The 27,888-nt window shown below is 36.2% G+C and overlaps 1 protein-coding gene across 2 annotated transcripts in view; it reads right to left on the bottom strand.

Annotated features, from left to right (window-relative positions):
- LOC132110971 (structural maintenance of chromosomes flexible hinge domain-containing protein 1-like) overlaps positions 1 to 26,618 on the bottom strand; it is a 62,132-nt gene extending 35,514 nt beyond the window's left edge. For both annotated transcript variants that reach the window (XM_059518125.1, XM_059518132.1), the window contains exons 1-24: positions 26,229 to 26,618; positions 26,071 to 26,146; positions 24,774 to 24,932; positions 24,603 to 24,685; positions 22,070 to 22,200; positions 21,741 to 21,855; positions 20,259 to 20,378; positions 20,005 to 20,171; positions 16,543 to 16,633; positions 16,244 to 16,454; positions 15,977 to 16,094; positions 14,855 to 15,038; positions 14,682 to 14,753; positions 12,327 to 12,452; positions 11,877 to 11,990; positions 11,169 to 11,275; positions 10,206 to 10,288; positions 9,903 to 10,010; positions 9,713 to 9,790; positions 7,921 to 8,040; positions 6,882 to 7,026; positions 2,810 to 2,903; positions 2,400 to 2,472; positions 2,177 to 2,316 (exon numbers count right to left, since the gene is read on the bottom strand). In XM_059518125.1, coding sequence (XP_059374108.1) covers positions 2,177 to 2,316; positions 2,400 to 2,472; positions 2,810 to 2,903; positions 6,882 to 7,026; positions 7,921 to 8,040; positions 9,713 to 9,790; positions 9,903 to 10,010; positions 10,206 to 10,288; positions 11,169 to 11,275; positions 11,877 to 11,990; positions 12,327 to 12,452; positions 14,682 to 14,753; positions 14,855 to 15,038; positions 15,977 to 16,094; positions 16,244 to 16,454; positions 16,543 to 16,633; positions 20,005 to 20,171; positions 20,259 to 20,378; positions 21,741 to 21,855; positions 22,070 to 22,200; positions 24,603 to 24,685; positions 24,774 to 24,932; positions 26,071 to 26,146; positions 26,229 to 26,384 — 2,871 coding nt within the window. In that variant the 5' untranslated portion in view covers positions 26,385 to 26,618. The remainder of the gene's footprint in view (positions 1 to 2,176; positions 2,317 to 2,399; positions 2,473 to 2,809; positions 2,904 to 6,881; positions 7,027 to 7,920; positions 8,041 to 9,712; positions 9,791 to 9,902; positions 10,011 to 10,205; positions 10,289 to 11,168; positions 11,276 to 11,876; positions 11,991 to 12,326; positions 12,453 to 14,681; positions 14,754 to 14,854; positions 15,039 to 15,976; positions 16,095 to 16,243; positions 16,455 to 16,542; positions 16,634 to 20,004; positions 20,172 to 20,258; positions 20,379 to 21,740; positions 21,856 to 22,069; positions 22,201 to 24,602; positions 24,686 to 24,773; positions 24,933 to 26,070; positions 26,147 to 26,228) is intronic.
- Between the last annotated feature and the right edge of the window lie 1,270 nt (positions 26,619 to 27,888).

The raw sequence follows: 27,888 nt of genomic DNA, 5'->3' as shown, positions 1-27,888 counted from the left end.
ACAAATCATCAATGAGCAGCATAGAGCGCCCTCTCGCGGCTGGAGACGGTAATGTTTTCTCTTGATTCATTTCTCTCGGTTCATGGCAAATTAATTTTGATAAATAAGTTGTACCTGACTATAAGTCGCAGGACCAGCCAAACTATGAAAAAAGTGCGACTTATAGTCCAGAAAATACGGTAATAATCAAATGAGAAATCAATATTGTTGATCTAGCACTAGCATCTATAAAGCTGACATGTTTATCTCTAGTAGTGTAATTATGTTGTGTTCATGAAATAGACACTGACAAGGTCAGAGAAATATCAATGAAACATCACTGTTCAGTTGCCATAATTTTGGTGCATCACTAATTAGCACAGAGCATAAAACTGACATCAAACATTAATCTCACTTTTGCAGTAATTTTATCAAGGAAAATTATATTGAGATAATTTAATACCCAGCCTTAGAGACCATATGTGACCCTGGAGCACAAATCCAGTCTTAAGTCGCTGGGGGATATTTGTAGCCATAGCCAAAAATACATTGTGTGGTAGTGTTGTCACAGTACCAAAATTTTAGTATTTGTTACCAATACCAGTGAAATTCCAAGGTTCTTGGTACCAATTTCGGTACCAAAGCAAAACACAAAAACATGCTAATTAAAATAAAAATTTGGCTATACAGCAATTTAATCCAAACTGTGTACATATTTAATTTGAAAGGGATTTTGAATTTTAAAGCCAAACATAACAACCAAGTTAAAAAATCAAAATCAAAAAGCCCAGAACTGCTTTTCTGACGAATATGACACAAAAACATAACATGCATATTTTAGATTCAAAAATCATTTTTAAAGCCTCTGGTTTGTAAAAATAGTAAATATCATTATGTAATCCAGTTTTTTTTTACCCTAATAAAAGATAATTAATAAAGAAACTTAATTCTAATGCTCATTATATTAGCGTTAGCCGTGCTTATGTTGACGATTAACTACTCTAATAACAGCGTTCATTTCCATTTGACATTTAAATTAAAATATTTTATAGTATTCATAACCGAAGCAGTGTTTTGCACAGCAGCATATGCAAATTCATTCTCTGCCAGCAGGAGGCGCTTGTAGAGCGGCAGAGAGAGAGAGGTTTTCCGGTAACATCTGTAATCAGATAAGCGCTGAGCCTGCGCTCACAAACACTGCTCAGGCATTACAGGCAAGATGACATCCATCATTTTCTGAAGACAGTCGGTTTTCTTCAGAAATATAGTGATATAAAAACACCCGCACCGGGTTTAGACTTTGACACAAACAGTGCTCATGTTTATTCAACGAAGTCAAAGCCTTTTATGGTCAGTTTTGATATTTCCCAATGTACAGGAAACAGATTGGTGCCTTTTAATGTCGGCTCATCTCATGAGGAAAGCGCACCTTTCCGATAGCGCACCAAGAACCGGGTTGACAGGGTACTCGTAACAATTTATAGTTTTTTTTAGCACCGACTTGGTTACAAAGTACCGGGTCTTTGACAACACTATTGTGTGGGTCAAAATTATTGATTTTAGTTTAAGTAAAGATCATGTTCCATGAAGATATTTTGTAAATTTCCTAGTGTAAATATGTCAAAACCTAATTTTTGATTTGTAATATGCTTTTCTAAGAACTTCATTTGGACGACTTTAAAGGTGATTTTCTCAATATTTAGAGAATATTTTTTATTTGCTCCCTCAGATTCCAGATTTTCAAATAGTTGTATTTCGGACAAATATTGCCAGATCCTAACAAACCATACATCAATGGAAAGATGATTTATACAGCTTTCATATGATGTATTAATCTCAATTGAACAAAACTGACCCTTATGACTGGTTTTGTGGTCCAGGGTCACATATACTTATTTATTTTATAAATTGCAGCACTTGATTTGATAATCGCACAAAGATATATCACAACTTCAATAATTTATTTATTTTCATTTTAAATTCGATTTAATTATTGCCTTTTTAATCCGCTCATGATCCCTAATTTTGGAATCCTTAGTTTAATATATATATATGTTTTAATATCTCTCTATAAAAACAAAACTCTATGTCCTAAATTACACAGGAAAATATGTGTGTTGAGTAGATGTATGTGCATTCACCATATGAATAACACGGCTAAATGAGTGCGTGGTGTGTGTTTGTGGATGAGAGCTACCTGGCAGCGGACGGTGAGTTTAGGATGAGTGGTGATATTCTGGTACTCATCGTGAATCTCAACTTTGAAGTTTACTGGAGTTCGATTCTCAACAGAGAGCACATCACTGTCTGGAAACACCACGAGAGTGTGCGGAGGGCCTGGAAGATAAATGGCATCTGGTTTTTACATGCTGCTCTTACATTTCCTCTTTCTATTGCAGTTTCGGTGTTCTTTGTCATACCAGGTTGCAGAACAATTTGAAGAGATTGTCTGTCCTGCTTGAGCCCGGGGATGTGCACCTTCACTGTGTGCATCTGTTAAAAATATCACACACATCCAAGTTTGGTGCTCACAGCGTCAATGCAAACATAAAAAAAAAACTTCATATCATTCTCATTATACAGCATATGTTGGTTAAACAAACACTTACACCATATCAGTCAAATACATTCCTGACCACAGATTAAAAAAAAAACATTTTACATACAGAGATACCTTCTTTTTGTTCTTATCTTATTGCTTATGCTTTGATTAATTAAAACACTCCAGTTAATACTGGTTAACTCAACATCTGAGAATCATGACGAACTGTGATTATTGTGAAACATTTCCCATAGCGCTAAAATTATTATTAATTAAAACACTGCTAACCTTGTTCTGACGACTGATCTTTCCCATGGCCCTCACATTTCTGATGACAAAAGTGGTCCCAAATGTGATCCCCTCGTAACTCAGCTGCAGTGAACTAATGAGAGAGATTTTTTTTTAATTTAGTGACTCACATATAAAGATTAAAAAAAAAAAATCTTCATAAGCTCTCAAATCAACTCAAAATTGTTTCAGGTTTACGGTCTCTGTAGGTTTTATGAAGGAAAAAGTGATGTTCTTCTGCAGTATTTCGGTCTTGTTTTCTAGTGCAGATGTCTAAATATTCTTAAAATCAGGATGCTTTTAGTTGAGACGGAAAATAACATAAGTTATGTGTTCTGATAGTCATTTTGTGTTTTCTCACTTATTTTATTTTAAAGGGTTAGTTCTCCCAGATAGCAAATTTATGTAATTAATAACTTACCCTCATGTTGTTTCAAACCCGTGAGACCTCCGTTCATCTTCAGAACACAGTTTAAGATATTTTAGATTTCGTCCGAGAGCTCTCAGTCCCTCCATTGAAGCTGTGTGTACGGTATACTGTCCATGTCCAGAAAGGTAAGAAAAACATCATCAAAGTAGTCCATGTGACATCAGAGGGTCAGTTAGAATTTTATGAAGCATCGAAAATACATTTTGGTCCAAAAATAGCAAAAACGACGACTTTAATCACCATGGTCTTCTCTTCCGTGTCTGTTGTGAGAGAGAGTTCAAATCAAAGCAGTCTGGATATCCGGTTCGTGAACGAATCATTCAGTTCAACTGAATCATTCAACTGAATCGTTTTAAACGGTTCGCATCTCTAATACGCATTAATCCACAAATGACTTAAAGGTGCCATGTGTAAAAATTGAGGTAAAAATATCCAAAAAATGACCTACATGCATTAAAAGAATGAGAAGAAATAAGGGCGATGATGTCATTAAAAAAATGTCAAGTTATAGTGCTGCAGAGATATCAACCTTAGTTAGCATTAGCATTACTAGACCCGGCCCGTCAGGTGTCGTAATACCAGTTTCGGCCATGGGAGGCGGTATGCGGGCAACATAACCACCAGCCAACCTGCAATACACGAATAACTCGCACGGCTTGTGGGCGTACTTGAAACTGATGTCAATCGTGTGGAAAGTACAGCCCACTACTTCATTTCAGTTCAGGGAAGAGAGCGTAAGGATGACTGAAGCCCTTGGCAAGAGACCACCACCCGCTACAGGGAAACAACCGCGCTCGGAATCACAAATCAAATCCGATAAGAAAAGGAGCCGAACCAGAGTAAACATAGCCACTGCTTTCCATCGCTGGAGACAACTGATGGACCTGAAAGAAATGAGGTTCGACACCTAACTTGCAACATTTCTTTTGGATTGGTAAGTTAGATGCTGTTAGTATATCGTTAGAAGTTTGTTTTATATGTTTGCGTATTTTTTCGTAAAGTTATAACATAGAAATGTATCGAAGGCTGTTCGTTAAACGTGCTAATGTTAGCGATGGCTAACCGTAGCTGCGTTTGTTACTATAGTAGAGATGATCGGTTCATGTGCGCTAGGGATCTGCCATGTAACATTTACAAGTGCCAAAACGGTATTGTTTGAATTGCGTAATAAAATTGACACAATCCGATATTTTTTTATATCATAACTAACCTGCTCTGTCTAGTCAGTTGGTCTCCGTGTCCTCTTTGCTTCGTGGTTTTTCTGTGCATGAGAAAATTGATGTTTGGCGTGAAAGCGTGTGAAAAGAGTCAATTGCGTGTGTCTCACGGTGAATGCTTGAGAGTTGGCAGCTCTGGTTACGTTGGTTGGCGCTAGCTTGGTCAACATCAGCTGTCTGATGTTGACCAATGATGTTGACAGAATGCTGTCTGTCAAATTAATTTAATTCAAATAATGTGTATATACAACTCAAAATGTAATATGAACAAAACGAATATGAACATATTCACTGGTAAAGGTGAAGGGGAGTAGCTTGAAGATGTCATGTTTCAAAATCACTTGACATCACCCAACGTTCCTCTGGAGGCAAAACGTCCTCTTATAGCAGCGGTTCTCATTTCCAGTCCTCGCGCCCCACTGCTCTGCATATTTTGCACGTTTCTCTTTGTTAACACACCTGATTCAGATAATCAATTCGTTAGAAATGAACTCCGTGCATGAACTGTGTTCCAATTGTTCATTGCTCCCTACTCCCTGAGCAGGGGAAATCTGTTGAAGTTTACCTCACATCGAAACATTCATTCACTGATTTGTGCTGGGCAGCGTCTTTAAACATGGACAACTGTGACATCATATACCTCTGTAAATCAATACAATTTAAATTCACGTCTTGCACACTTCAATGCACTTTGATTGGAACATATAGCTACGTTCGCTTCGAACTGGAATCATGGCTGAATATCCTGTGATGTCCACTTTGCAGGGCACTTATGTTCGAATAGAACAAATGTCTGAAGCGCTAAGAGAAACGTTCAAAATGTGCAGAGCGCATGTGCAGAGCGCAAAATGTGGGGCGCGAGGACTGCAATTGAGAAACGCTGTCTTATAGGCTTCGGCTATGGCTGTAGGGTTGTTGTGAAGGTAGGGGCGGAGCATAGAGACTATGCCGTTTCTCGTTTGTTACTCTAGAGTAGACCAATTCACTTTATTGAGGCATACTGCCCCCATCTGGTATGGAATGTGGAGTATGACTTGATTTTTTTGCCAGACATGACATATGGCACCTTTAAGCTGTTAACTTTTTTAATGTGGCTGACACTCCCTCTGAGTTCAAACAAACCAATATCCCGGAGTAATTCATTTACTCAAACAGTACACTGACTGAACTGCTGTGAAGAGAGAACTGAAGATGAACACCGAGCCGAGCCAGATAGCGAACAAAACATTGACTCATTCACGAGTCAAGAACCGTTTCTGTCAGACGCGTCCGATTCGTGAACCGAGGAGCTGATGATACTGCGCATGTGTGAGTCAGCGTGAAGCAAACCGACACACAGAGCGTCAGAACCGAACTGATTCTTTTGGTGATTGATTCTGAACTGATTCTGTGATAATGTTATGAGTGCGGGTAAACCGAAGGCTTGAATCAAGGGCAATCATCGCCAATGACGTCATTACGTCGAGCGCAAAAGAACCAGTGAACCGTTTTCTTCAACCGGTTTATTGAATCGAACTGTCCGAAAGAACTACTGGTGATCCGAGAACCGATGCAACCGGTTCTTGACTTGTGAATGAGTCATTATCTGGCTCGGCTCGGTGTTCATCTTCAGTTCTCTCTTCACAGCAGTTCAGTCAGTGTACTGTTTGAGTGCATGCATTACTCCGGGATATTGGTTTGTTTGAACTCAGAGGGAGTGTCAGCCACATTAAAAAAGTTAAAAGCTTAAGTCATTTGTGGATTAATGCGTATTGGAGATGCGAACCGTTTAAAACGATTCAGTTAGATTTGGTGAACTGAATGATTTGTTCGTGAACCGGATATCCAGACTGCTTTGATTTGAACTCTCTCTCACAACAGAACCGGAAGAGAAGACAATGCTGAATAAAGTCATAGTTTTTGCTATTTTTGGACCAAAATGTATTTTCGATGCTTCAACAAATTCAAACTGACCCTCTGATGTCACATGGACTACTTTGATGATGTTTTTCTTACCTTTCTGGACATGGACAGTATACCGTACACACAGCTTCAATGGAGGGACTGAAAGCTCTCTGACTAAATCTAAAATATCTTAAACAGTGTTCCAAAGATAAACGGAGGTCTGAAACAACAAGATATTGGAACAACATCAGGGTAAATTATTAATTACATAAATTTGCTATCTGGGTGAACTAACCCTTTAAGATTTGCTATTGCATTCAGTTTGTTGGCTAGTTTTTTTGGACTTTGTTTTCAGAATTGTCATCTGTTTTGCACATAGTGTCAAAAACTAACCCATAATGCATCATGCATAACCCATCAAACACTGGTTAATAGCAGTATAAAGCAATGACCAGCAACAGGAAAGGGTGGAAAGTCCTTAAATCCACTGTCTACAGTGTGTAGACTTCTACAGATCTCCAGTTTATCCACTTTGACCTACCTACATTCCAGCTGGGGTTTAATGTCACAGGGTGGCTGGGTGAGATAATCAAACCCATCCTTAAAATCCAGAGGAATATTGAAGGGAACGCCGACGTGGACGGGAGAGGGAGTGACACCTAGAACAAAAGACGTCGCTTCACCTTCTGTTGGAGAAACAAAAAGAAACAAGAGATTTTAGCAATGCATCTGACAGAAGTCAAGTCTGAGACACTACTGTAGTTATTATTAATATTTTGTATTAGTATTTCTATTTCTATTGTAGTTAAAGATTTGTTCTGTTTGGTCATTTTTATTAAGTATTTGTTTTTATTAAATGTCTATACGGTTTTTATCAATTTTTATTTATTTATTTATTTTTATGCTGCGTTGGCAACTACTTTAAAATAGCCTGTTTTATTTCAGTTAGTTTTAATACTATTAACAAAATTATCAAGATGGATGGTTTACATCTATATTTTTTAACTTGAGCCAATAGTTGTTGTTTTTTTCATTGGATCAAGTAAAGAAATATAAATATGAATCCTTACCCTAATATCTTTTTTTTAATTGGACGAATGAAACACCTTGCATCTTTGTTTTATTCGCACCAACATGATTTTAACATTTTGTAATAATTTATTTATATAGCATACTTTTATTTAGTCTCACTGGTAAAGACCTTTGTTTAATTTAAAACCAAATTAAAAAACTGAAATACTGAATGCTGATTAAGAAACATCTCATTGAATGTGTGTTGATTGTGTTGTAGAACTATGCAGTTGTTGCCTTTAATTTCACATGGTTACAGTTAATCTTTTAACACAAGGCCAGTTCTGTAGTTTCAACCCAATTCAAAAACAAAAGCTAAATGCTGATGTCTGTACCAGCTATGTTTGTATTGAATGTAGGCTACTTACTGTGCAGTTACTGCCATTAATTTCAGATGGTTACAGTTATCGTTTACAATAGCCAAAAGCCAGTTTGGCCTATTAAATACCAAGTTAACATCTTAACATCAACACAGATGTAAACAGGGCCAGTGTGTTTGTGTGCTTTACCTTTAATCGAGAACTTGAGGGAGTGGTTGGGGAGTCTTTTTCCAGCCCATTCGCTGGCAGAGTTGTCACTCAGCATGGTCTGCAGATGCAGTGTGTACTTCCCAAGCTTACTGAGATTCCCTGGAAGTGAACACAATGATTTAGTATTCTGTGAGAAGTACAGCAAACTCAAATACTGTACCATTAAGTCCTCATTTCACAAATAACACAGACAAACGAAAAAATTACTAGCAATACTATCAGTCAAGCAACTGGACAAGTTATTTTAATAAAATAGTTTTGATGTAATTAAGTTGTTTGTCGATAGATTACAGAAGAAAACTGACCACAGATACTTTTTTGGAGTACACTGACAATTTGACTAAATTATAAACATTAATTATCAATTATAAGCAAACATTTGTATATTAATTATATTACAATTACATTTTTTTTTGGAGTGTATAAATAAAACAGTGCACAGTGATTGAACGGATTCTTATTAAAGATCCTAAAGATATTCAGTCAAATGCAGTCGGGTGATTAACATTAAAGTCCCCATGAAATCAAAATGTAAGTTTTTAGCTTTTAGTGTCAATATGTTAGCCTTTAGGTTATAAATAAGCTGGTGTGTTCCAAAACAATGACAACATTTGCATTTAGGAGATTCACTTAAGTCTCTTACTTCCGCTAAAATGGATCACAGATCTTCATGACATCTCATCGCACTCATCTGTCCAATCAAATGCTCTCCAGAATCTGAAGCGCCCGGTATAAACGAACGCTATTGGCTATTTAAAAAGGGGGCGGGGCTGCTTGTTTTGTCCCACCCTGTCTTCCTATTTCAGTTAAAATGACGTCAACACATTAGCCCCTTTCACACTGCATGTTGGTCTCAGAAAATTGCAGAAAAATTGCCGGGTCGGCTTCTGTGAATCCAGGATTGATCCCAGAACGGGTTCAGTCCCAGACCGAGCTCTGTGTGAACAAAACCCAGAACTAATGACGTAAAGGGTGAAAGGGGATATAGAGTAACACTGCGTGTTTCAAAGCACTTCAGGGGACCTTTAATCATGACAGGCACCAGCATATAAATTAGACTGCTCTCACTTTAAGGCCGAATGCACGGATCCAATATACAGACACACAACATTTGAGATATTTATACGCAGATATATTTGCATAACGCGGAATCAATAATAGAGCAAAATCTCTAACGACGAAATTTACCTTCATACCCCCAGCCCTAGTTAGAACTGACATTAACTCACATTGATACATACTTTAGATTTATTTTTTATTGTTAGTTCACATTAATTAATAACTTTTTCCTAATGATCTGCCATTTTTATGACCATAAGCAGTGCAAAGTAATAGCAGTGAATTTCTAGATTTCTTTAATCCATATCCGCCTCTGGTTACTCTTTATTTTAAGGTGTCATTTTTACAGTGTATATGGTTAGGGATAGGTTTAGGGTTTGATTTAGGGTTACTTGCATGTAATTATGCATAATTAATTGTTATTATAATAGTAAGTACATGTAACGTGTAACAAGGACGCCTTAAAATAAACTGTTACCCTGCCTCTCTCAGCATACAATGCTATAAATGGAGAGGGATTGTGGATTAAATACATATAAATGTCTACGAATGCACCTGGAATGGATCAAATCCAATATTCATCTTTTTTTCTTGATATCTCCATTCATATGCTTTTGTAACGACCAGCATTACTTTGCCCTGTTGATGGACATAAATATGGCGAATGAATGGAATCGAATATGAACACATATGATGATTTGCTGATTTTTACCCATGGGCTTGAACCAGTATTCCCACTTGGATGAATAAGCACAAATGTAGGAGTTCGTCTGGACATCTCCTTTAGGACCTGAAGGAGGAAACGGATAAAAATACTGTATGTCACAAGCATACTGTGCAAAAAAAACATGATAAACTTACATGCCCTGACTACAAACAAAAATGCAGTAAATTTGACTTACTGTGCCAGATGACTTTCAGCTCAACCACCAGTTTCTTAATAGTGCCAGGTACAGGCAACCGAGAAATTGAATCTCCTTTTTTGTTCAAAATCTCCACTTTAATCGGACCTGAACAAGAACACATTTATACTAAAAACTCCAAGTCAAGTCAATTTCTATACAGGTCTTCAGTGCAGGATTAGATGCAGGTGTTGCTTTTGGTGAAAGCATATTATGGGCTTTTTACATCATGTAATAAAGTTGTGCGTTAATATCGTCGACGAGTGCATACTGTAAGCTTTCTATGTGTGTGAGTTTGTTTACCGATGATTGTGCCGGCCGGACGAGCATAATTCTCAGCCCAAGCATTTCCCTCAGGCCACGTAACCCTCAGCTGGTCTGGAAGTCTGATGACAAGAAAATAATTAAAAAAGAAGAAAGAACAGAATAAGCTAGGGCTACACGATTAAAAAAAAAAATCTAATTGCAATCATTTTCTAATAAATATTGTAAAAAATAAATATTGTAAAAAAAATTGCTTGTATGGCTGCACAATTTGGCCAAAAATATATATTTTTTATTATAGTATTATTCCATTACAGTTAACTATGCAACTTCAAATTAGACTATAAAACTTCAAAATGCTATGCTCATCAAGGCTGCATTTATTTAATCAAAAATACATAAAAAAACATTACAATTTTAAAATATTATTGCAATTTTTAAATAACCATTTTCTATTTTAATATACTTTAAAATATAATTTATTTCTGTGATGCAAAGCTGAATTTTCAGCATCATTCCTCCAGTCTTCAGTGTCACATGATCCTTCAGAAATCATTCTAATATGCTGATTTATTATCAATGTTTAAATCAGTTTTTGCAGCTTAATATTTTTTGGAACCTGTTATACTTTTTTCTTTGATGATTAAAAAGTTAAAGAGAACAGCATTGATTTAAAATAGAAATATTAAAATAGAACACTTATTTATATATATATATATATAAAATAACTAATTAAAACATAAGATAATAATTCTATTGTACATTACAAATGTAAAATTACAATATTGATAATTACGGCTATGTTCATTTCTTCATTCTCAAATGTTAAAGCATCAAACTTTTATTTTGATGGAAAACCACAGGTAGCCCTTAAAGATCCTCTTTTGTTGATAAGTGCTTCTCATTACAAGTATGAGGAGATGGTCAACCTAACTCAGAGCAGATGCTCTTTAATTCCCTTTACTGTTAAGGTGAAATGCAGAATACAGCAGCAGGTCTTACTTTGCACGCTCTTCTTCGATTTTCTTCTTAATGGTTGCGGGCGCGGCCAGCCTGTCGATTTTAAAGATGGGAATGATCTTCATCTCATTATACAACTCCTTCGGTTCCTAGGAAAACACATCACAGAGAAATATACTAAAGTAAAAACAAGCAGCATTATCCACCTGATAAGAATATTTGTAATATTAAAAGTCGATTAATAATGAATTATTTCCCTCAGCTGAAACACTTCAGATGCAAACTGTTCACTATTATGGTTTAGAATTGCTTGAAATATGATTGGAATCATTTTTAAAAAGGACAATACAGTTAATTGCAACATGCTTGGCAATGGTCTGTCATATTGACATATAAAATGATAATGATTTTTTTTTTTTAGTTGACATTCAATGGCCCAACAGGAGTCTAAAATTATTTTTAAAACTAAGCTACTGTACTGGACATGTTTGATTCATGTAGAAGTGCTTGGGACATGGCTATTAATGGTTTGTTTTTGTAATCAGGTTCTCAAATTATTAAAAAAATTGTATTTTGACCAACACATTGGTTATCGGCTTTCAAAAAAAATAATTATCGGTTATCGGTATCGGCCAAAATGTTCATATCGGTGCATCCCTACACTCAACCAAATTCAGAGGCGAAGGAAAACCACGTGACCACACTGTTTCCATACAGATGCAGATGGACAATGAGCAGAATCATCCTCACCAGAGCCATCTGGACAAATCCTTCTGTGGCATACACGTCTCCTTCATGCTCTCCGTAGAGCAAGAAATTAACTATAGAGCCAATGAATACAGGGATCGTCTTTACTGACTTCACCTAAAAGTATGAAAGAAAATATTTGAGATGACTAGAATTACAACCTACGTTTCATAATTTAATAAATGTCCGGATTCCTTTTCGTTTTCATGTTACAGACTTTTTTGACACAACTAAAGATACTAATTACACTTCTATGATGCTTAACAACAGCTGGGAAAATACAGTGGAATCACCACACTTACAGAATGTTCATCTTTATTTTGCTTACTAAAATTTTCCGTCAATAATCCACATTCAGTTATTATGCAAAAGTAATCAGTCATTTTCTAAGACTCCTGTAAACTGATGTTGTCTAGGACTTGGTGTTAAAATATGAGAACTACTCGATCTCACATTTTGTCCTTTCTTATAAGTCTTGCCGTCCCAACTAATGGATTGGAATATAGCCCAGGGCCGCTGACGCTGTTTGGTGGCCACATCTGTACGCGTAGTCAAACCATTGAATCCCTGAAACATCACCTACAAACAGACACAAAAAAATAGTTGTTGCCATCTTAATGTCTAAGCAGAAAAGCATGATATAACACGGAAGTGAGTGAATAGTGAATTCAATTATATTATAACCATGGAAGCTTCAAACCTCTGGTATTTGTATTTGCTGGCAAAAGTTACGAAATTGATTGCGGTGGACTGTAAGCCAGTGATAGGCTTATATTCAGTATGATAATAATAACAATAATAAAAAACAACACTTCTATTGACTTAAAAAGCCAACTTTTTAAAGTTCACATCTTTTTAAAGTTATTGTGACACCTTTCATCTGTCACAATAAATGCAATGCATTTGATTTGAGGGATTTTTCTCGCCAAATTGTGAAACTCGTGTATTAAATAAATGCAATGCACACAGACTGAAATAGTTTAAGTCTTTGGTTGTTTTAATTGTGATGATTTTGGCTCACATTTAACAAAACCCACCAATTCACATCTCAACAAATCTTACTTCATAAGACCAATAAAAAAAAGATTTGTGAATTGTTGGTCTTTGGGAAAGTATCTTCATTTACTGTACATGTACTCAATACTTGGTAGGGGCTCCTTTTGCTTTTATTATTGCCTCGATTCGTCATGGCATGGAGGTGATCAGTTTGTGGCACTGCTGAGGTGGTCTGGAAGCCCAGGTTTCTTTGACAGTGGCCTTCAGCTCATCTGCGTTGTTTGGTCTCTTGTTTCTCATTTTCCTCTTGACAATAGCCCATAGATTCTCTCTGGGGTTCAGGTCTGGTGAGTTTGCTGGCCAGTCAAGCACACCAACACCCTGGTCATTTAACCAACTTTTGGTGCTTTTGGCAGTTTGGGCAGGTGCCAAATCCTGCTGGAAAATTAAATCAGCATCTTCAGAAAGCTGGTCAGCAGAAGGAAGCATGAAGTGCTCCAAAATTTCTTGGTAAACAGGTGCAGTGACTTTGGTTTTCAAAAGGCACAATGGACCAACACCAGCAGATGACATTGAAAGTGAAAGTGACGTGACATTCAGTATGGTGACCCATACTCAGAATTCGTGCTCTGCATTTAACCCATCCGAAGTGCACACACACAGAGCAGTGAACACACACACACACACACACACTGTGAGAACACACCCGGAGCAGTGGGCAGCCATTTGTGTTGCGGCGCCCGGGGAGCAGTTTGGGGTTCGATGCCTTGCTCAAGGGAGCCTAAGTCGTGGTATTGAAGGTGGAGAGAGAACTGTACATGCACTCCCCCCACCCACAATTCCTGCCAGCCCGAGACTCAACTCACAACCCTTTGATTGCAAGTCCGACTCTCTAACCATTAGGCCACGACTTCCCTGCACCCCAAATCATCACAGACTGTGGAAACTTAACACTGGACAACTTGGGCTTTGAGCTTCTCCACCCTTCCTCCAGACTCTAGGACTCTGGTTTCCAAATGAAATGCATCTGCTCTCATGCTCTCATCTAAAAAGAGGACTTTGTCCACTGTGCAACAGTCCAGTTCTTCTTACCCTTAGCCCAGGTAAGACGCCTCTGACGTTGTCTGTGGTTCAGCAAATTCCTTGACACATCTGTGTGTGGTGGCTGTTGATGCCTTGACCCCAGCCTCAGTCCATTCCTTTGTGGAGTTCACTCAAATTCTTGAATCAATTTTGTTTGACAATCCTCATAAGGCTGCGGTTCCTTTGGTTGGTTGTGCATCTTTTTCTTCCACACTTTTTCCCTCCACTCAACTTTCTGTTAACATACTTGGATACAGCACTCTGTGAACAGACAGCTTCTCTGGCAATGAATGTTTGTGGCTTACCCTTCTTGTGAAGGGTGTCAGTGATTGTCTTCTGGACAACTGTCAGATCAGCAGTCTTCCCCATGATTGTGTAGCCTAGTGAACCAAACTGAGAGACCATTTTGAAGACTCAGGAAACCTTTGCAGGTGTTTTGAGTTGATTAACTGATTGGTCATCATATTCTAATTTGTAGAGATAGTGAATTGGTGGGTTTTTGTTAAATGTGAGTCAAAATCATTACAATTAAAAGAACTACTTCAGTCTGTGTGCACTGAATTTAATACATGAGTTTCACAATTTGAACTTTTCCACAACATTCTAATTTATTGAATTTATTGATGCACCTGTATATAATATTTATACATGCAAAAACATGCATTAAGCACGTACAATGCACTGATCGTGCAGTTACACCAGTGTTTGCTTCCCTGGCCTTACACATACCTGCTTATCGAAGCGCTCATGACATTCTTTTAACCAGTTAGTAAAATCCCTCTGGATATTCACCCGTTGCCCCTGGAAAAAACAGCACAGACTATGTGAACTGGGCCTTCGATCATGTGCATGTAAGCAGTGTTAAAATGTGTCTTTTAGAGTTCAGGAATGTGTTTCTATACCTGGCCTTTGTTCACTCTGGTAAAAATGGTGTTGTTGTCACGGAGTTGAAGCTCTAGGTCCATGAAGGTAAGTTTGTTGGTACTGACTTGGAATCGGTCGTTGGCGAAGAGAACTCCTGAAATCCGGTTATAACACTCCAGTGGCACAGCACCTGCTTTCTTAGGTTTTGCACACCACTCGAACCTAACACACACAGGTTACCATCCAGTTCAGGCTACTTGCCTTCAACAATATTTTTTTATTTTATGTCCTCTTTATGCATTTCTCACTATTTTACCCCCCAAAGCCCCATCAAAAACTACCTCTTCACCCACATCAATCCAGAAATGTGTTTTAGCATTATATTTAATGTGACTAAAGACATATTTCAGATTCAACTGACAACATTTATGACAATGATGATTATCATAAAAATTTATTTTGACTCTTCCCTCCTCTTAAAAAAAAAAGCAAATCAATGGTGTCACCACAATGCATAAGTAAAATGAGCATTAATATAAAAAAAATAAATTAAATAACATTTTAAATGCACCCCACCTACACCTTTAAATCATCTTATATTGATGCAGATGTTGATTAGCATAATGAAGTTATATGAGCCTAAAATTCAAGATATGAGGGCAAAGAATTGGCCTGCACATTTTTTTATAATTTCATATTTTAATATTAATATAAACATTAATACCCCTTTATTATTATTATTATTATGCATATATGCAATGATATCATTATTATCATTATTCTTTCTTAAACTGCTTTGTCAATGCTTTTCTTATCTAACACTATAATCTTTCAGGCGGTAATTTCTCAGCCAAAATTTTATGATAAATTAGATTAATTAATCAGCATATCATGAAACTTCAATGGCTTGAAAGCCTTACATGCATGCAATTATCAGGCAAATTAATATTCTGAACCACATCAATCTTATGTTTCTTAGTATTAAAGTTTTATAATAATTTATAGGTGATATGTAATTGTTGATGAAGGAATGTGAAGTTTAAAGAGAAAAACTGCTTCTATTCAGATGTGAATATTTATTAGTTTTTCTAAAAGCTTTTTTTCTACAGGTAAAATATGCCAGAAATTGAACTGATGTTCAGAATTAAGCAGACATTTACTCTGAGACAGTGGTGTAGGGAATGAGTCGCCCGTTCCAGAAGCACTCAAAGATCGGCCGCTTGCCCCGAGCTTCAGAGTTCAAAATCAAACACTCCTCGTCCTCATCCTCTGAAGGACCTACAAAACAAACACGGAACCAACATAGAAAAAAAATACCCGGGGATGCACACATTTCAGCAGTCGAACTGGTATCATCTATTATCAGAGCATCTCTTTCCACAACGCCATCAGTGTGGAACAGCCAATTTATTTATGATTTACAATACCTAATGCATATGGATCCACTGGGTATGTTTCCTGATCGTAGAGGAACGGATGATAACGGATCAGTCCCTCCACTAAAGAATCTCTAGCGCCGTTGGCTTTGAACTCAAAAGTGGAAAAACTGGAGTTGATATACAGAGTCTGCATGTCATCGTCCACCTCCCTCAGATTCATCACACGGGGGATTCGAGGAGAGCGCTCGAGCAAAACGATCTGAGAAAATAAGACAGAAAGAGCTTCAGAGAAAAACAAGGACTCTAAAGCACTCAAACACTGAATGAGCAATGCAATACACCTGTACCTGAATCTCAATGTTGGAGACATGGTCATTTTCACTCTTTTTCCTCTGTTCGTTTCCATGAACTCCGTGTATATAGTAATGGTATGTATTTCTGAAATAAAACAAATGGCATTCAATGGCCTATGGGTGGCCTTAAAGGGATAGTTCACCCAAAAATCTCAGATATTATTATCGGTCTATGTATTATTTTATTAAAACAGACCAATCGTTTTGTGTCTTTACACATGAATGTATCATCACGAGCCGCAGGATTTCATTTGGTTTTGTTTGTGTATGTTTTTTTTTTACTCTCAAAGCCGTGATTCCCATTCACCAGGGATGTGCCGATACCAATCTTTTCAGTACTCGCCTGATACCGATACTTTTATTCTTGTTACTTGCCAATACTGAGTACCAATACTGATATTTTTACTGCATTTGTAATTTTTACAAATATTGGGTACAGAAACCAAAAGAGTATATACAGGTGCTGGTCATATAATTAGAATATCAGCAAAAAGTTGATTTATTTCACTAATTCCATTTAAAAAGTGAAACTTGTATATTATATTCATTCATTACACACAGACTGATATATTTCAAATGTTTATTTGTTTTAATTTTGATTATAACTGACGACTAAGGAAAATCACAAATTCAGTATCTCAGAAAATTAGAATATTGTGAAAAGGTTCAATATTGAAGACGCCTGGTGCCACACTCTTATCAGCTAATTAACTCAAAACACCTGCAAAGGCCTTTAAATGGTCTCTCAGTCTAGTTCTGTAGGCTACACAATCATGGGGAAGACTGCTGACTTGACAGTTGTCCAAAAGACGACCATTGACACCTTGCACAAGGAGGGCAAGACACAAAAGGTCATTGCAAAAGAGGCTGGCTGTTCACAGAGCTCTGTGTCCAAGCACATTAATAGAGAGGCGAAGGGAAAGAAAAGATGTGGTAGAAGAAAAAGTGTACAAGCAATAGGGATAACCACATCCTGGAGAGGATTGTGAAACAAAACCCATTCAAAAATGTGGGGGAGATTCACAAAGAGTGGACTGCAGCTGGAGTCAGTGCTTCAAGAACCACAACACACAGACGTATGCAAGACATGAGTTTCAGCTGTCGCATTCCTTGTGTCAAGCCACTCTTGAACAACAGACAGCATCAGAAGCGTCTAAAGACAAAAAGGACTGGACTGCTGCTGAGTGGTCCAAAGTTATGTTCTCTGATGAAAGTAAATTTTGCATTAATAAAATACTAAAACTCTGTGTCCATTATTTTATAACACATACAGTTTTCTAGTTATGCCAAGCTCTAAAATGTTTTCAGTAGCCATGTAAATAAAAAAAATAAAAAATAAACATTAATTTTCCAATATCCTTATCCAGTAACATTACGATAAAATGATTTTTTGGATATATGAAATTTAGTTTAAACTTTTAATAAGAATGTTGTTGTTTTTTTACAGATCCTGCCAAAATATGCAATGGGAAAACAAAACTAAGGTTAGGGGGGCTTAAAATATCATTGTGAACAAAAAGGTTAACCACTATATCCTAACAAAAAAATTCTACTCCTACTAATATAACTTTTTTTATATTAGTAGGATTGTAAGGATGAAAGAACCTGAGATACTTTGATCTCCTGAGAAACAGACAATACAAACATACACGGGCATCTCCGAGACACCTCACAGAGTGGAGGAGCAGGAGACCTCCTACCCTTCTGTCCATTTGTTTCATTATAAATCCCTTTATCCATGCTTCCTTCTACTCAATCAGCTCAAAATGATTACATGAAAATGTCAATGCAAGTGAACTAACAGTCATGTCTGGTATCATTTGAAATGTCTCAGTGCAACTGGTACAATGGTCTCAATCTTACAAAAGTAGATTAAAAGATAATACAGATCCTAAGAGTTAAGAGATATTTTGCCTACTGTAATAGGAGTGCCCCTTCCCAGTGTCCTCCATGTAAATTACCCCCTGTTCCCATTGAGTTGTAAAACCACCCAGGCTTGGGACCTGAGTTAATGCAAATTCCAATTGTTAGTTCCTGTCTCCATCTCGGGGGATGTTTGTCTTGGTCTGATGTATTTAAAGGACTGCAGCAAAAGGATCAGGGCCTTCTGTAGCTGGAATGAGCCCATAGCATGAAGTGTGTCCACATACTATGTATTTTTCTAAAAGTCAGGTATGCATCTTTTACTATTAGATTCATCTTTGAGAATTTGATGTCTTGTATTGATTTGATATCTATGAATTGGCTATGTAATTGGCATAATCCTTACCTGACTGATAATAAATTGTTACATTTGATTTACTCTGAAATTATTTTCTCAAGTAGATTAAGTGAAGGCTATGTTTCCGCAAATCTGCGTCCAGGGTTAAGTGCATACTAAAACTCAGACTAGATGGAGCATAGGGCACATCAGGTGAGGTTTTAGATTTCTGACTAACCGCTTGACTTTAGTTAAGTTGTACTCAGTTGCATTAACTATGGGGGGGCTAGTAAAAGTACTGGTCATAAACGCTGGTTATTGTCTCAGCTTTAATTAAGTTGTACGTAGTTATATAACTGTCGGGGGCTAGACGGGTAGTGCTAGCATAACCGCTGATTATTGTTTTGAGCTTTAATTAAGTTGTACTTACCGTATTTTCCAGACTATAAGTCGCACTTTTTTTCATAGTTTGGCTGGTCCTGCGACTTATAGTCAGGTGCGACTTATTTATCAAAATTAATTTGACATGAACCGAGAGAAATGAACCAAGAGAAAACATTACCGTCTCCAGCCGCGAGAGGGCGCTCTATGCTGCTCAGTGCTCCTGTAGTCTACACTGAAAACATATAGCGCCCTCTCGCTGCTGTAGACGGTAATGTTTTCTCTTGGTTCTAAATAAATGCAACTTATAGTCCAGTGCGACTTATATATGTTTTTTTCCTCATCATGACCCATTTTTGGACTGATGCGACTTATATTTAGGTGCGACTTATAGTCCAAAAAATACGGTAGTTATATGACTGTCGGGGGGGCTAGACAGATAGGGCTAGCATAACCGCTGATTATTGTTTTGAGCTTTAACTAAGTTGTACATGGGTAACTGAGGGGGACTACTAGTCATAACCTCTGGCTACTGTTTAGACTGGTGAGTTTGTGATCGTGGGGCACACGTAGAAGAACGGCCGTCGTGGGGCACCCTGAGCAACATATTTGCCTTTCAACCTAAATTCGAGGTCATACTAAAATGGAGTCAGATTAAATAATACAATGGAGTCAGATTTGAGTTTAACCTAAATTGAATAACTCTACACACTGAAAGACCGAACACGCAGGAAACCCTCATTCAGCACCGGATACCTTCCTTGGGCCGAGTGCCTGGACCTTACAGTATTTTAAGCAACAACTCTCGTGCAAAAACTAAAAAAAACTAATAAATAAACCATGTATGTGTTCGTGTGTGTGCAGTTGAGACGTACGCCAGCTCTCGGCTCCACACATTGATATTCTGTTTCAGGTAAGTGACGTGTTCCTGTTGGACTCCAGTGATGATGACTGCAGTGAAACTCTCCTTCGCTTCTTCTTCCATCACAATGGAGCGCAGGAACTGCTCCTCGCCGGCCGTCACATGCGAGCAGTCGCCAGGCTGCAGAAGAAAACACACACACGAACACACATTTAAAAACAAATCCAGGGGCCAACAAAGCCCTGAGAGGACTTGAACTTCCCTCACCTTTCTGTTTCTAATGAAGCCAGTGTAAATGTCTTTCTTGTTCACCTCCTTGCGCTCAAAGTCTTCTTTAGACATCACAAATTCATGAACGTCTGGAGAGCCTGCAGGTTTACTGATCATCTGAAGCACACATAGTATTAAAAGCATAGTTTACCCGAAATTAAATTTGATAACACTGTGAACTGTAAATACATGGAAAGAGTGAATAAAGTTAGAGTGAGTAAATAACAATAAATGACTGTCCATGCAAACGGTTACTTGCTAAAAAAAGTGGAAACCATCATCAGACAACAGAAGGTATGTGGCAGAGTTTTAGTAGATTATGTTGATCATTTAAAAGCCTTAGAAATTTGCATATCAAATATGACACAGTAGGGTTAGTGTGTCATTGCTCAAGTGACTTCTCTGTCAACACTTTTCTTTGTTAAAGGGTTAGTTCATCTTAAAATAAATTATGTCATCATTTACTCACACTCAAGTTACTCCAAACTCATTTTGTTCTTATCAAATTAAATGATTTTTTAAAAATATTTTCTAATAGGGCTGAGCGACATTGCCAAAAATATTATCACAGTATTTTTTCAATATCATACGATATCGATATTTATCGCAATATTCATTTACAGTTAATGGGGAGGAAATACCTTGCACATTTCTGTTAGATCTTGAGAATAAATGTTAACATAACTTTGTTTGTTCACGATCAAACTTTAGAGTAAGATTCATTTTATTTCAGGGCCCCATGAAATGCAAGTTCTGTAGCTAGATTCTGTGTTTTATGATTCAATGCGAATTTATCATAACAAATGCCATAGAATTAAATGAATTAATAAAGCAATCAGTTTGATCATTCTTTTAAAATGTGATGAAATGAAATTAATTTACAACCAAACGTTGCAATCTATTGTCAAGCAAGACGCTGAACAACAGAACTGTGTAAATTAAAGAAAATAAATCCTTGGTTACATATTTCTTAAAAATGTTAAAAAGATTGGAGATTATATATATATATATATATATATATATATATATATATATATATATATATATATATATATATATATATATATAATAATTTAGTATACAACAGTAAGATATTTCTGTCATAATTTCTCCAAGTTAAATGGGACTTTTATTTTGAAAAGTTAATTTTATAAATTGTCTTATGTAGTATGATGCTACATTGTGAATGGTCTTATAATACATATATTCCTTGATGCCTCTCCAGATCCAATCACTGATTTAGGCTGCATGCTTACTGGCTCACTGACACTGACGGGAATAATCCTTTAGGTATCGAAATGTGGTACCGAACGACAAGACATTTTTCGATACTGGACTGTATTAAGGCAATTCGCTCAGAGCCTTAATCTGGGAAAGGTGAAATCTGCTTTAGTGAAAACTAATGCAAATGAACACAATGGATGTATTGCAAGTGTGAAATTTGTTAAATAAAATTAAACAAACTGCATGCAAACATACTCTGACAGAGTGGCCGATGTAAAACACAGCCTGTTTGCCTCCGACTCCGAAATACGAGATGTCACTGTTCAGACTGCGTGGGACTGGATCCGGCCGCACGTAACCGCTTTCTTCACTAACAACAAAGAAGAGGAAGACAACTGATGGTTTTATCATAACAAGCTCCAGAAGACCATGTTATAGGCATCACACAATCAGTACAGCTCAGCTATGATTTCACATCAGAAGAAGCTCTAAACCTCATTGCATGACCAGAATTATGAGTCATTTCGGAGTGATTCATAAAACACCTCGGGCAACAACAAGCAGCGGTTTTCTGAAGAGCACACCTCTTTGTGCCGTTTTCTCGTATGAACTTGGATAGACGGTACACGGCCCAGTTGTTCAGCTGTTTAGATGTCATTCCACAGCCGTTATCCATCACCACAACAGCAGGTCCTCCCTGAGACTCGTCAAACATCTGGAAACACAGAGAGAAACACACATCCAGTTCACGGTGACTAATAGTTGGTCAAAGAGTACCACAACGATGCACTGAATGAACGCTAATTTTCTCACATAACTATAAAATGAGTCATATTTTCATGCAATATCACAAAAAAAGGAAATGCACGCAAAATGAATTAGCCTGACCAGCATCAAACCATAATGAGTCAACTAGATAAAAAACACTGTAGACATCATAACCACAAAAACTGCATGAATGTCTTGCAGAAAAAAGAATGCATTGCTTCTGAATGCATCCGCTTAATGAAAAGATCTTAAAGAGAAATCTTATAACTGAATAATTTTTTTGCTTTCATGGGTTAATTTAATTATATATGATCTAATTCACCCCATTATTTATTTGCTATAGTCATGTAATAGTCTTATAATACATGCTTATAAAGCTCATTATCATTTAGGTAGCATGATATAAGCTGAATGCTTTTTAACTTAATTACGTGTGCAATAAACATAAGGCATGACGCATCTAACATTTAAAAGAGTTTATCCATAATGTTTTGTTTGTATTTATCAATTAATTAAGAGCCCGAATGTGATATGGACACTAGTACCATACACAAGTTTGGGATCAGTACTTTTCTTTTTTATAGAAATTAATACTTCAATTCAACAAGGACACATAAAATCAAAAGTTGCAATAAAGACATTAATAATCGTACAAAATATCTACATATCAACTAAATGCTGTTCTTTTTATTTTGAAAAAAAAAAAAAAATCCAGAAAAGATGCATCATGGTTTCCTCAAAATTATTATGGATCAAAAACAAAAAATTTTAAGAACTGTTTCTTGAGCAGTGAATCAGCATATCTGAATGATTCATTTTGGTTTTCTCTCTTTTCCTCTCTTGCTATCACTTTCAATTAGCTTGTAATAGGGCTGTCACTTTTGAGAAAAGTCAAATTCGAACGGATATCGAATATCATGCAATGTATTCTAATATATTCAAATATCTATGTGCCATGCGCTACACATGGCATTTTAAAAACCGGATATTTTATTTATAGTTCAATTACGGATATTTCACGTCATGTTCGAATGCATATTTGAATATCAAATAAAAAGTGACAGCCCTAGCTTGTAAATGCATTTTACCTTCACTTTCCGTAAACTTGTAAATTCATTTTATATACACTTTCAATTCGTTTGTAAATGCATTCTACATACACTTTCAATTAGCTTGTAAAAGCATTTTACATACACTTTCAATTAGTTTGTAAATGCATTTTATATACTTTCAATTAGCTTGTAAATGCATTTTACCTTCACTTTCAATTAGTTTGTAAATGCATTTTATATACTTTGAATTAGCTTGTAAATGCATTTTACATACACTTTCAATTAGTTTGTAAATGCATTTTATATACTTTCAATTAGCTTGTAAATGCATTTTACATACACTTTCAATTAGTTTGTAAATGCATTTTACATACACTTTCAATTAGTTTGTAAATGCATTTTATATACTTTGAATTAGCTTGTAAATGCATTTTACATACACTTTCAATTAGTTTGTAAATGCATTTTATATACTTTCAATTAGCTTGTAAATGCATTTTACATACACTTTCAATTAGTTTGTAAATGCATTTTACATACACTTTCAATTAGCTTGTAAATGCATTTTATATACTTTCAATTAGCTTGTAAATGCATTTTACATACACTTTCAATTAGTTTGTAAATGCATTTTATATACTTTGAATTAGCTTGTAAACGCATTTTACTTTCACTTTCCGTTAGCTTGTAAATTGCATTTTACTTTCACTTTCCGTTAGCTTGTAAATTGCATTTTACTTTCACTTTCAATTAGATTGTAAATGCATTTTAAATACACTTTCAATTAGCTTGTAAATGCATTTAACCTTCACTTTCAATTAGCTTGTAAATGCCAGCATGCATTTTAAATTCACTTTTGAATTAGCAGCGATTCTGCGCCAAATGCTTTAATGGACTACAAGAAAATGGTATAATGACGAACTCACTTATAATAAACAGAACTTTTGTTAATAAACCAAATAAAGATATATAGATAAGAAATAAGAAACAAACGTGAAAAAAAAGACTCACAAATTCACCCCATATAAAAACAGATCAAATCACCTTTATATAAACTTAAGTCAACAGCCTTTTCATAATCCAAAATATATCCCCAACAAGCGCATTTGCATTTTGTTTTGAATCTGAATCTAAATCTTTAATTTTAGTGTCTGTTCTCTAACTGAACTAAATGATTTGTATTCCTATTCCTAAACTTATGAGCGTAACACTGCAGCGAGCCTACTGTCACGCAGTCTACATGTATAATGTAAAACAATGGCATTGATGCAGTTGACGCAAGGGTTTGAACTCTCACCAATCTGATTTCAATCCTCCTGATTCCTGTGTTTTTTGCGGTGGCTGACAGAGCGTTATCGATGAGCTCAGCGAAGGCATATGCTGCATCACAACAGAAGGAGAAACAGATCATCAAACTGACAGTGTTCATGTACAGCAACAGAGCAGAGGTGAAGGTGCACAGACTCACGCAGCGCCTTCTGTCCTTCACTGGCGTAGTACTCGTACATGCCACACTGCACCAGAGTATGGTAGTGCGGCAGAAACTCAATCCGCTCTTGAGTCGCCGCAGTCAGCTCCTGATCCATAGACTTCAACAGGTGCAAGGTTTTCCCATCGACCAGCTCCTCTGCAGCATCACAACACACACAAACCACATCCGTGCATGCATTAAACCCTTCAGGAAGAGTGACATGACTGAAAACTACTGTCAGACGCATATGAAATTTAAGCTTCAGTTTTAAAATCATCAAAACATATTTTAAAAATGAACGTATGTAAATGAAAATAAATATTAGTTTTGAAATATAAAATGTATAACATATAAATATATAAAAGTAAATAAAGTAAATGTAATATTACATTTTTACACATATTTAATGTACAACTTAGAGCTTTTTACAGTAAAAGAAGTGGGAAAAATTTAAATTACATTCATTGTACTATTGTTTTATTATTTTTCATATGCACAACTGTAAAGAACAAAATTATCAATGTCAATAACTGTTCAATTGTATTTAAAAAGTAAAATAAAGTAAATTAATATATTTATTTTAAATGTTTGGAGCTCTTATTGTAAAATAAAAATAATAATATTAATAATGATAATAATAATAACTATATTTAAATTTTCATCTGTAAACAAAATACAGAACATACCACAACAAAAATATATTTAAAAACTATAGAAAACTAAAACATTAACATATGCAAGTGGAAATAAATATTAGTTTTGAAATATAACATTAATAAAATATAAATATATGAAATATAAAAAGATTTAATATGTAATATTTAATTTGAAAAATACTTCATTTGCAACTTTTTACAGTAAAAAGTGAATTTTTTTTATTACATTCACATGTACTATTGTTTTATTATTTTCATATGCACAACTGTAAAGAACAAAATTAAAGTCAATAATAATTTTATTTATTTACATTTTAATTACAAACTGAACAGTTTCACTTGTAAAAAAAATGTATATTTATATTTTATTTATATCGAAATGCTGTACATAACAAAATGTAAAAATATTTAATAGTTAAAGTAAATGAATATAATGTTTAACTTAAACGTTTAGAGCTCTTATTGTACAATAATAATAATAATAATTTAATACATAAAAAAATACTATTTTGACATTTTCATCTGTAAACAATATACAGAACATAAATACCACAATAAATATATACTTAAAAACTAATAAAAGCGGCACAATGAAAACAGTTGAGTGTTTGATGAGAGCGCGCTTGTGGAGCTCTTACTGTAGAGGTCAGAGGTGATCTCTCTTCGGTCCGTGGAGCTCACAACAAACGTCTCGTTCGGCGACAGACAGAACTTCTGAAATCAGAGTAAACCCGTGACCGTCTGTGTTTCACCGTAAAGGCTGTTAAAGGGTCCTGACCGGGTCACGAGGGGTTACCTGTCTCAGAGCCCGCAGGAAGCCGCTGTAGTCCAGCTCCGCGGTGTCGATGATCGCTCGCGGCGGCGTGTCGCGGCTCTCCGAGCGGCAGTCGTACACACACACCGTCCTCCGCGCGTCTCTCCGCCGCTCGCGCTCCGCTCCCTCCTCCGCCATCCTCAATCCGTCACGCGCTACTTCCAAACCTGCGACTTCTGACACATAACAGTGGAACAAACTCACCGCTGCGTCTCTGACATGTTCATCTTCAGGGCTAGATTTGTTGTCTGGTGTCCAGATTTCTGATATTCAAGACTAACGTGCTGCTTTTATGAAGTTATGAAACTTAATGATTTCGCGCCCGAAGCCTCAACCTGAACTCCGTCCTTCTCCTCCTCCTTCTGCAGCATCTCTTCTTCTTCTCTGTTGTTTGTTTCATGACGGTCGGACAATAATCATACAGGACAAACTCCGCCCCTATTGGATGGAGTGTAAAGCGAGAAATAAAATAATAAAAAAAAAAAAATATATATATATATATATATATATATATATATATATATATATATATATATATATATATATATATATATATATATATATAATTTTATTTTAGAATATATAAATCAATACACAATTATATAAATACATTATAAAATATTATATATAATTATGGAAATTAAATTATTATTAGTAGTAATAGTATTATTAGTATTATTGATAAAATTTAATTGATTTTAATATTATTGTATTATATATTAATAAATAAATGAAAATAACAATAAAATGTTATTACAATAATATAATAATTGGTTTTGTATTAAATATAAATACATATACAATTATTATAAATATATAATATATATACCTCGACCACTAGAAGCACTGTAAGCAATACTTCCTCAGAGACCAGTTAGACTCCAATGACAGTATACAGGGTGGTCTTAACAGACCCGATCTCCCTCTCTCATGTACCCCCGAAGTAGGGAGCTGCGGGGGGATTGAAGCACAAATCAATCTTCTGCTTGGCGAGGAGTTGTTTGAGGTCAGAAGACATTCTGTTGAACCATTCACTAAGCTCTTTCTCACCTCCCTCAAAGTTTGTGCCCTGGTCTGAATAGAGCTCTGCTGGACTCCCACGGTGTGCAATGAACCATCTGAGGCTCATTAAGAAGGAGTCATAATCCATAGCGTGCAGGAGGTCCAAGTGCACTGCCCGAGTGGTAAGATATTTATAAATAATGCCCCACCTTTTTATGAATGTCGTCCTAGCTTCACTTCACGCCGGCTTGTATAGACGCAGACGGGCCACAGGTAGATAAGCCATCTGTGGGACCGATGGTTAAGATTTCCAATGCCGGCACTCCTGACACTGGTTTTGCTGATGGCCCCCCTTTCACGGAGGATCCGAAATGTCCGGCGCATCTCTGCAAATACTCGCTCTGGGCCCGAATGACAGAGCGGAAAATCATAGTCTTGAATAAGGAGTTTTGTTGCAGGATGTGAGGGGTTCAGGACAATGGGATGTTTAAAGTTAGGGTCTAACCATTTGGTCCCTCATCACGGTCCAGCTCTGGGGATAGGGTAAGAAGACGACTACTTTGAAGTACAGCCTTTCCTGCTTTAAGATGGCACAACTCAAATGGAAAGCATTCAGATTGAATTCTCTGAAAGATTTTCT

This window comes from Carassius carassius, chromosome 2, assembly GCF_963082965.1.
Source record: "Carassius carassius chromosome 2, fCarCar2.1, whole genome shotgun sequence".
Taxonomy (NCBI): domain Eukaryota; kingdom Metazoa; phylum Chordata; class Actinopteri; order Cypriniformes; family Cyprinidae; genus Carassius; species Carassius carassius.
The sequence above is the reverse complement of the archived record's forward strand: the minus strand, read 5'-3'. Positions and strand labels throughout refer to the sequence as shown.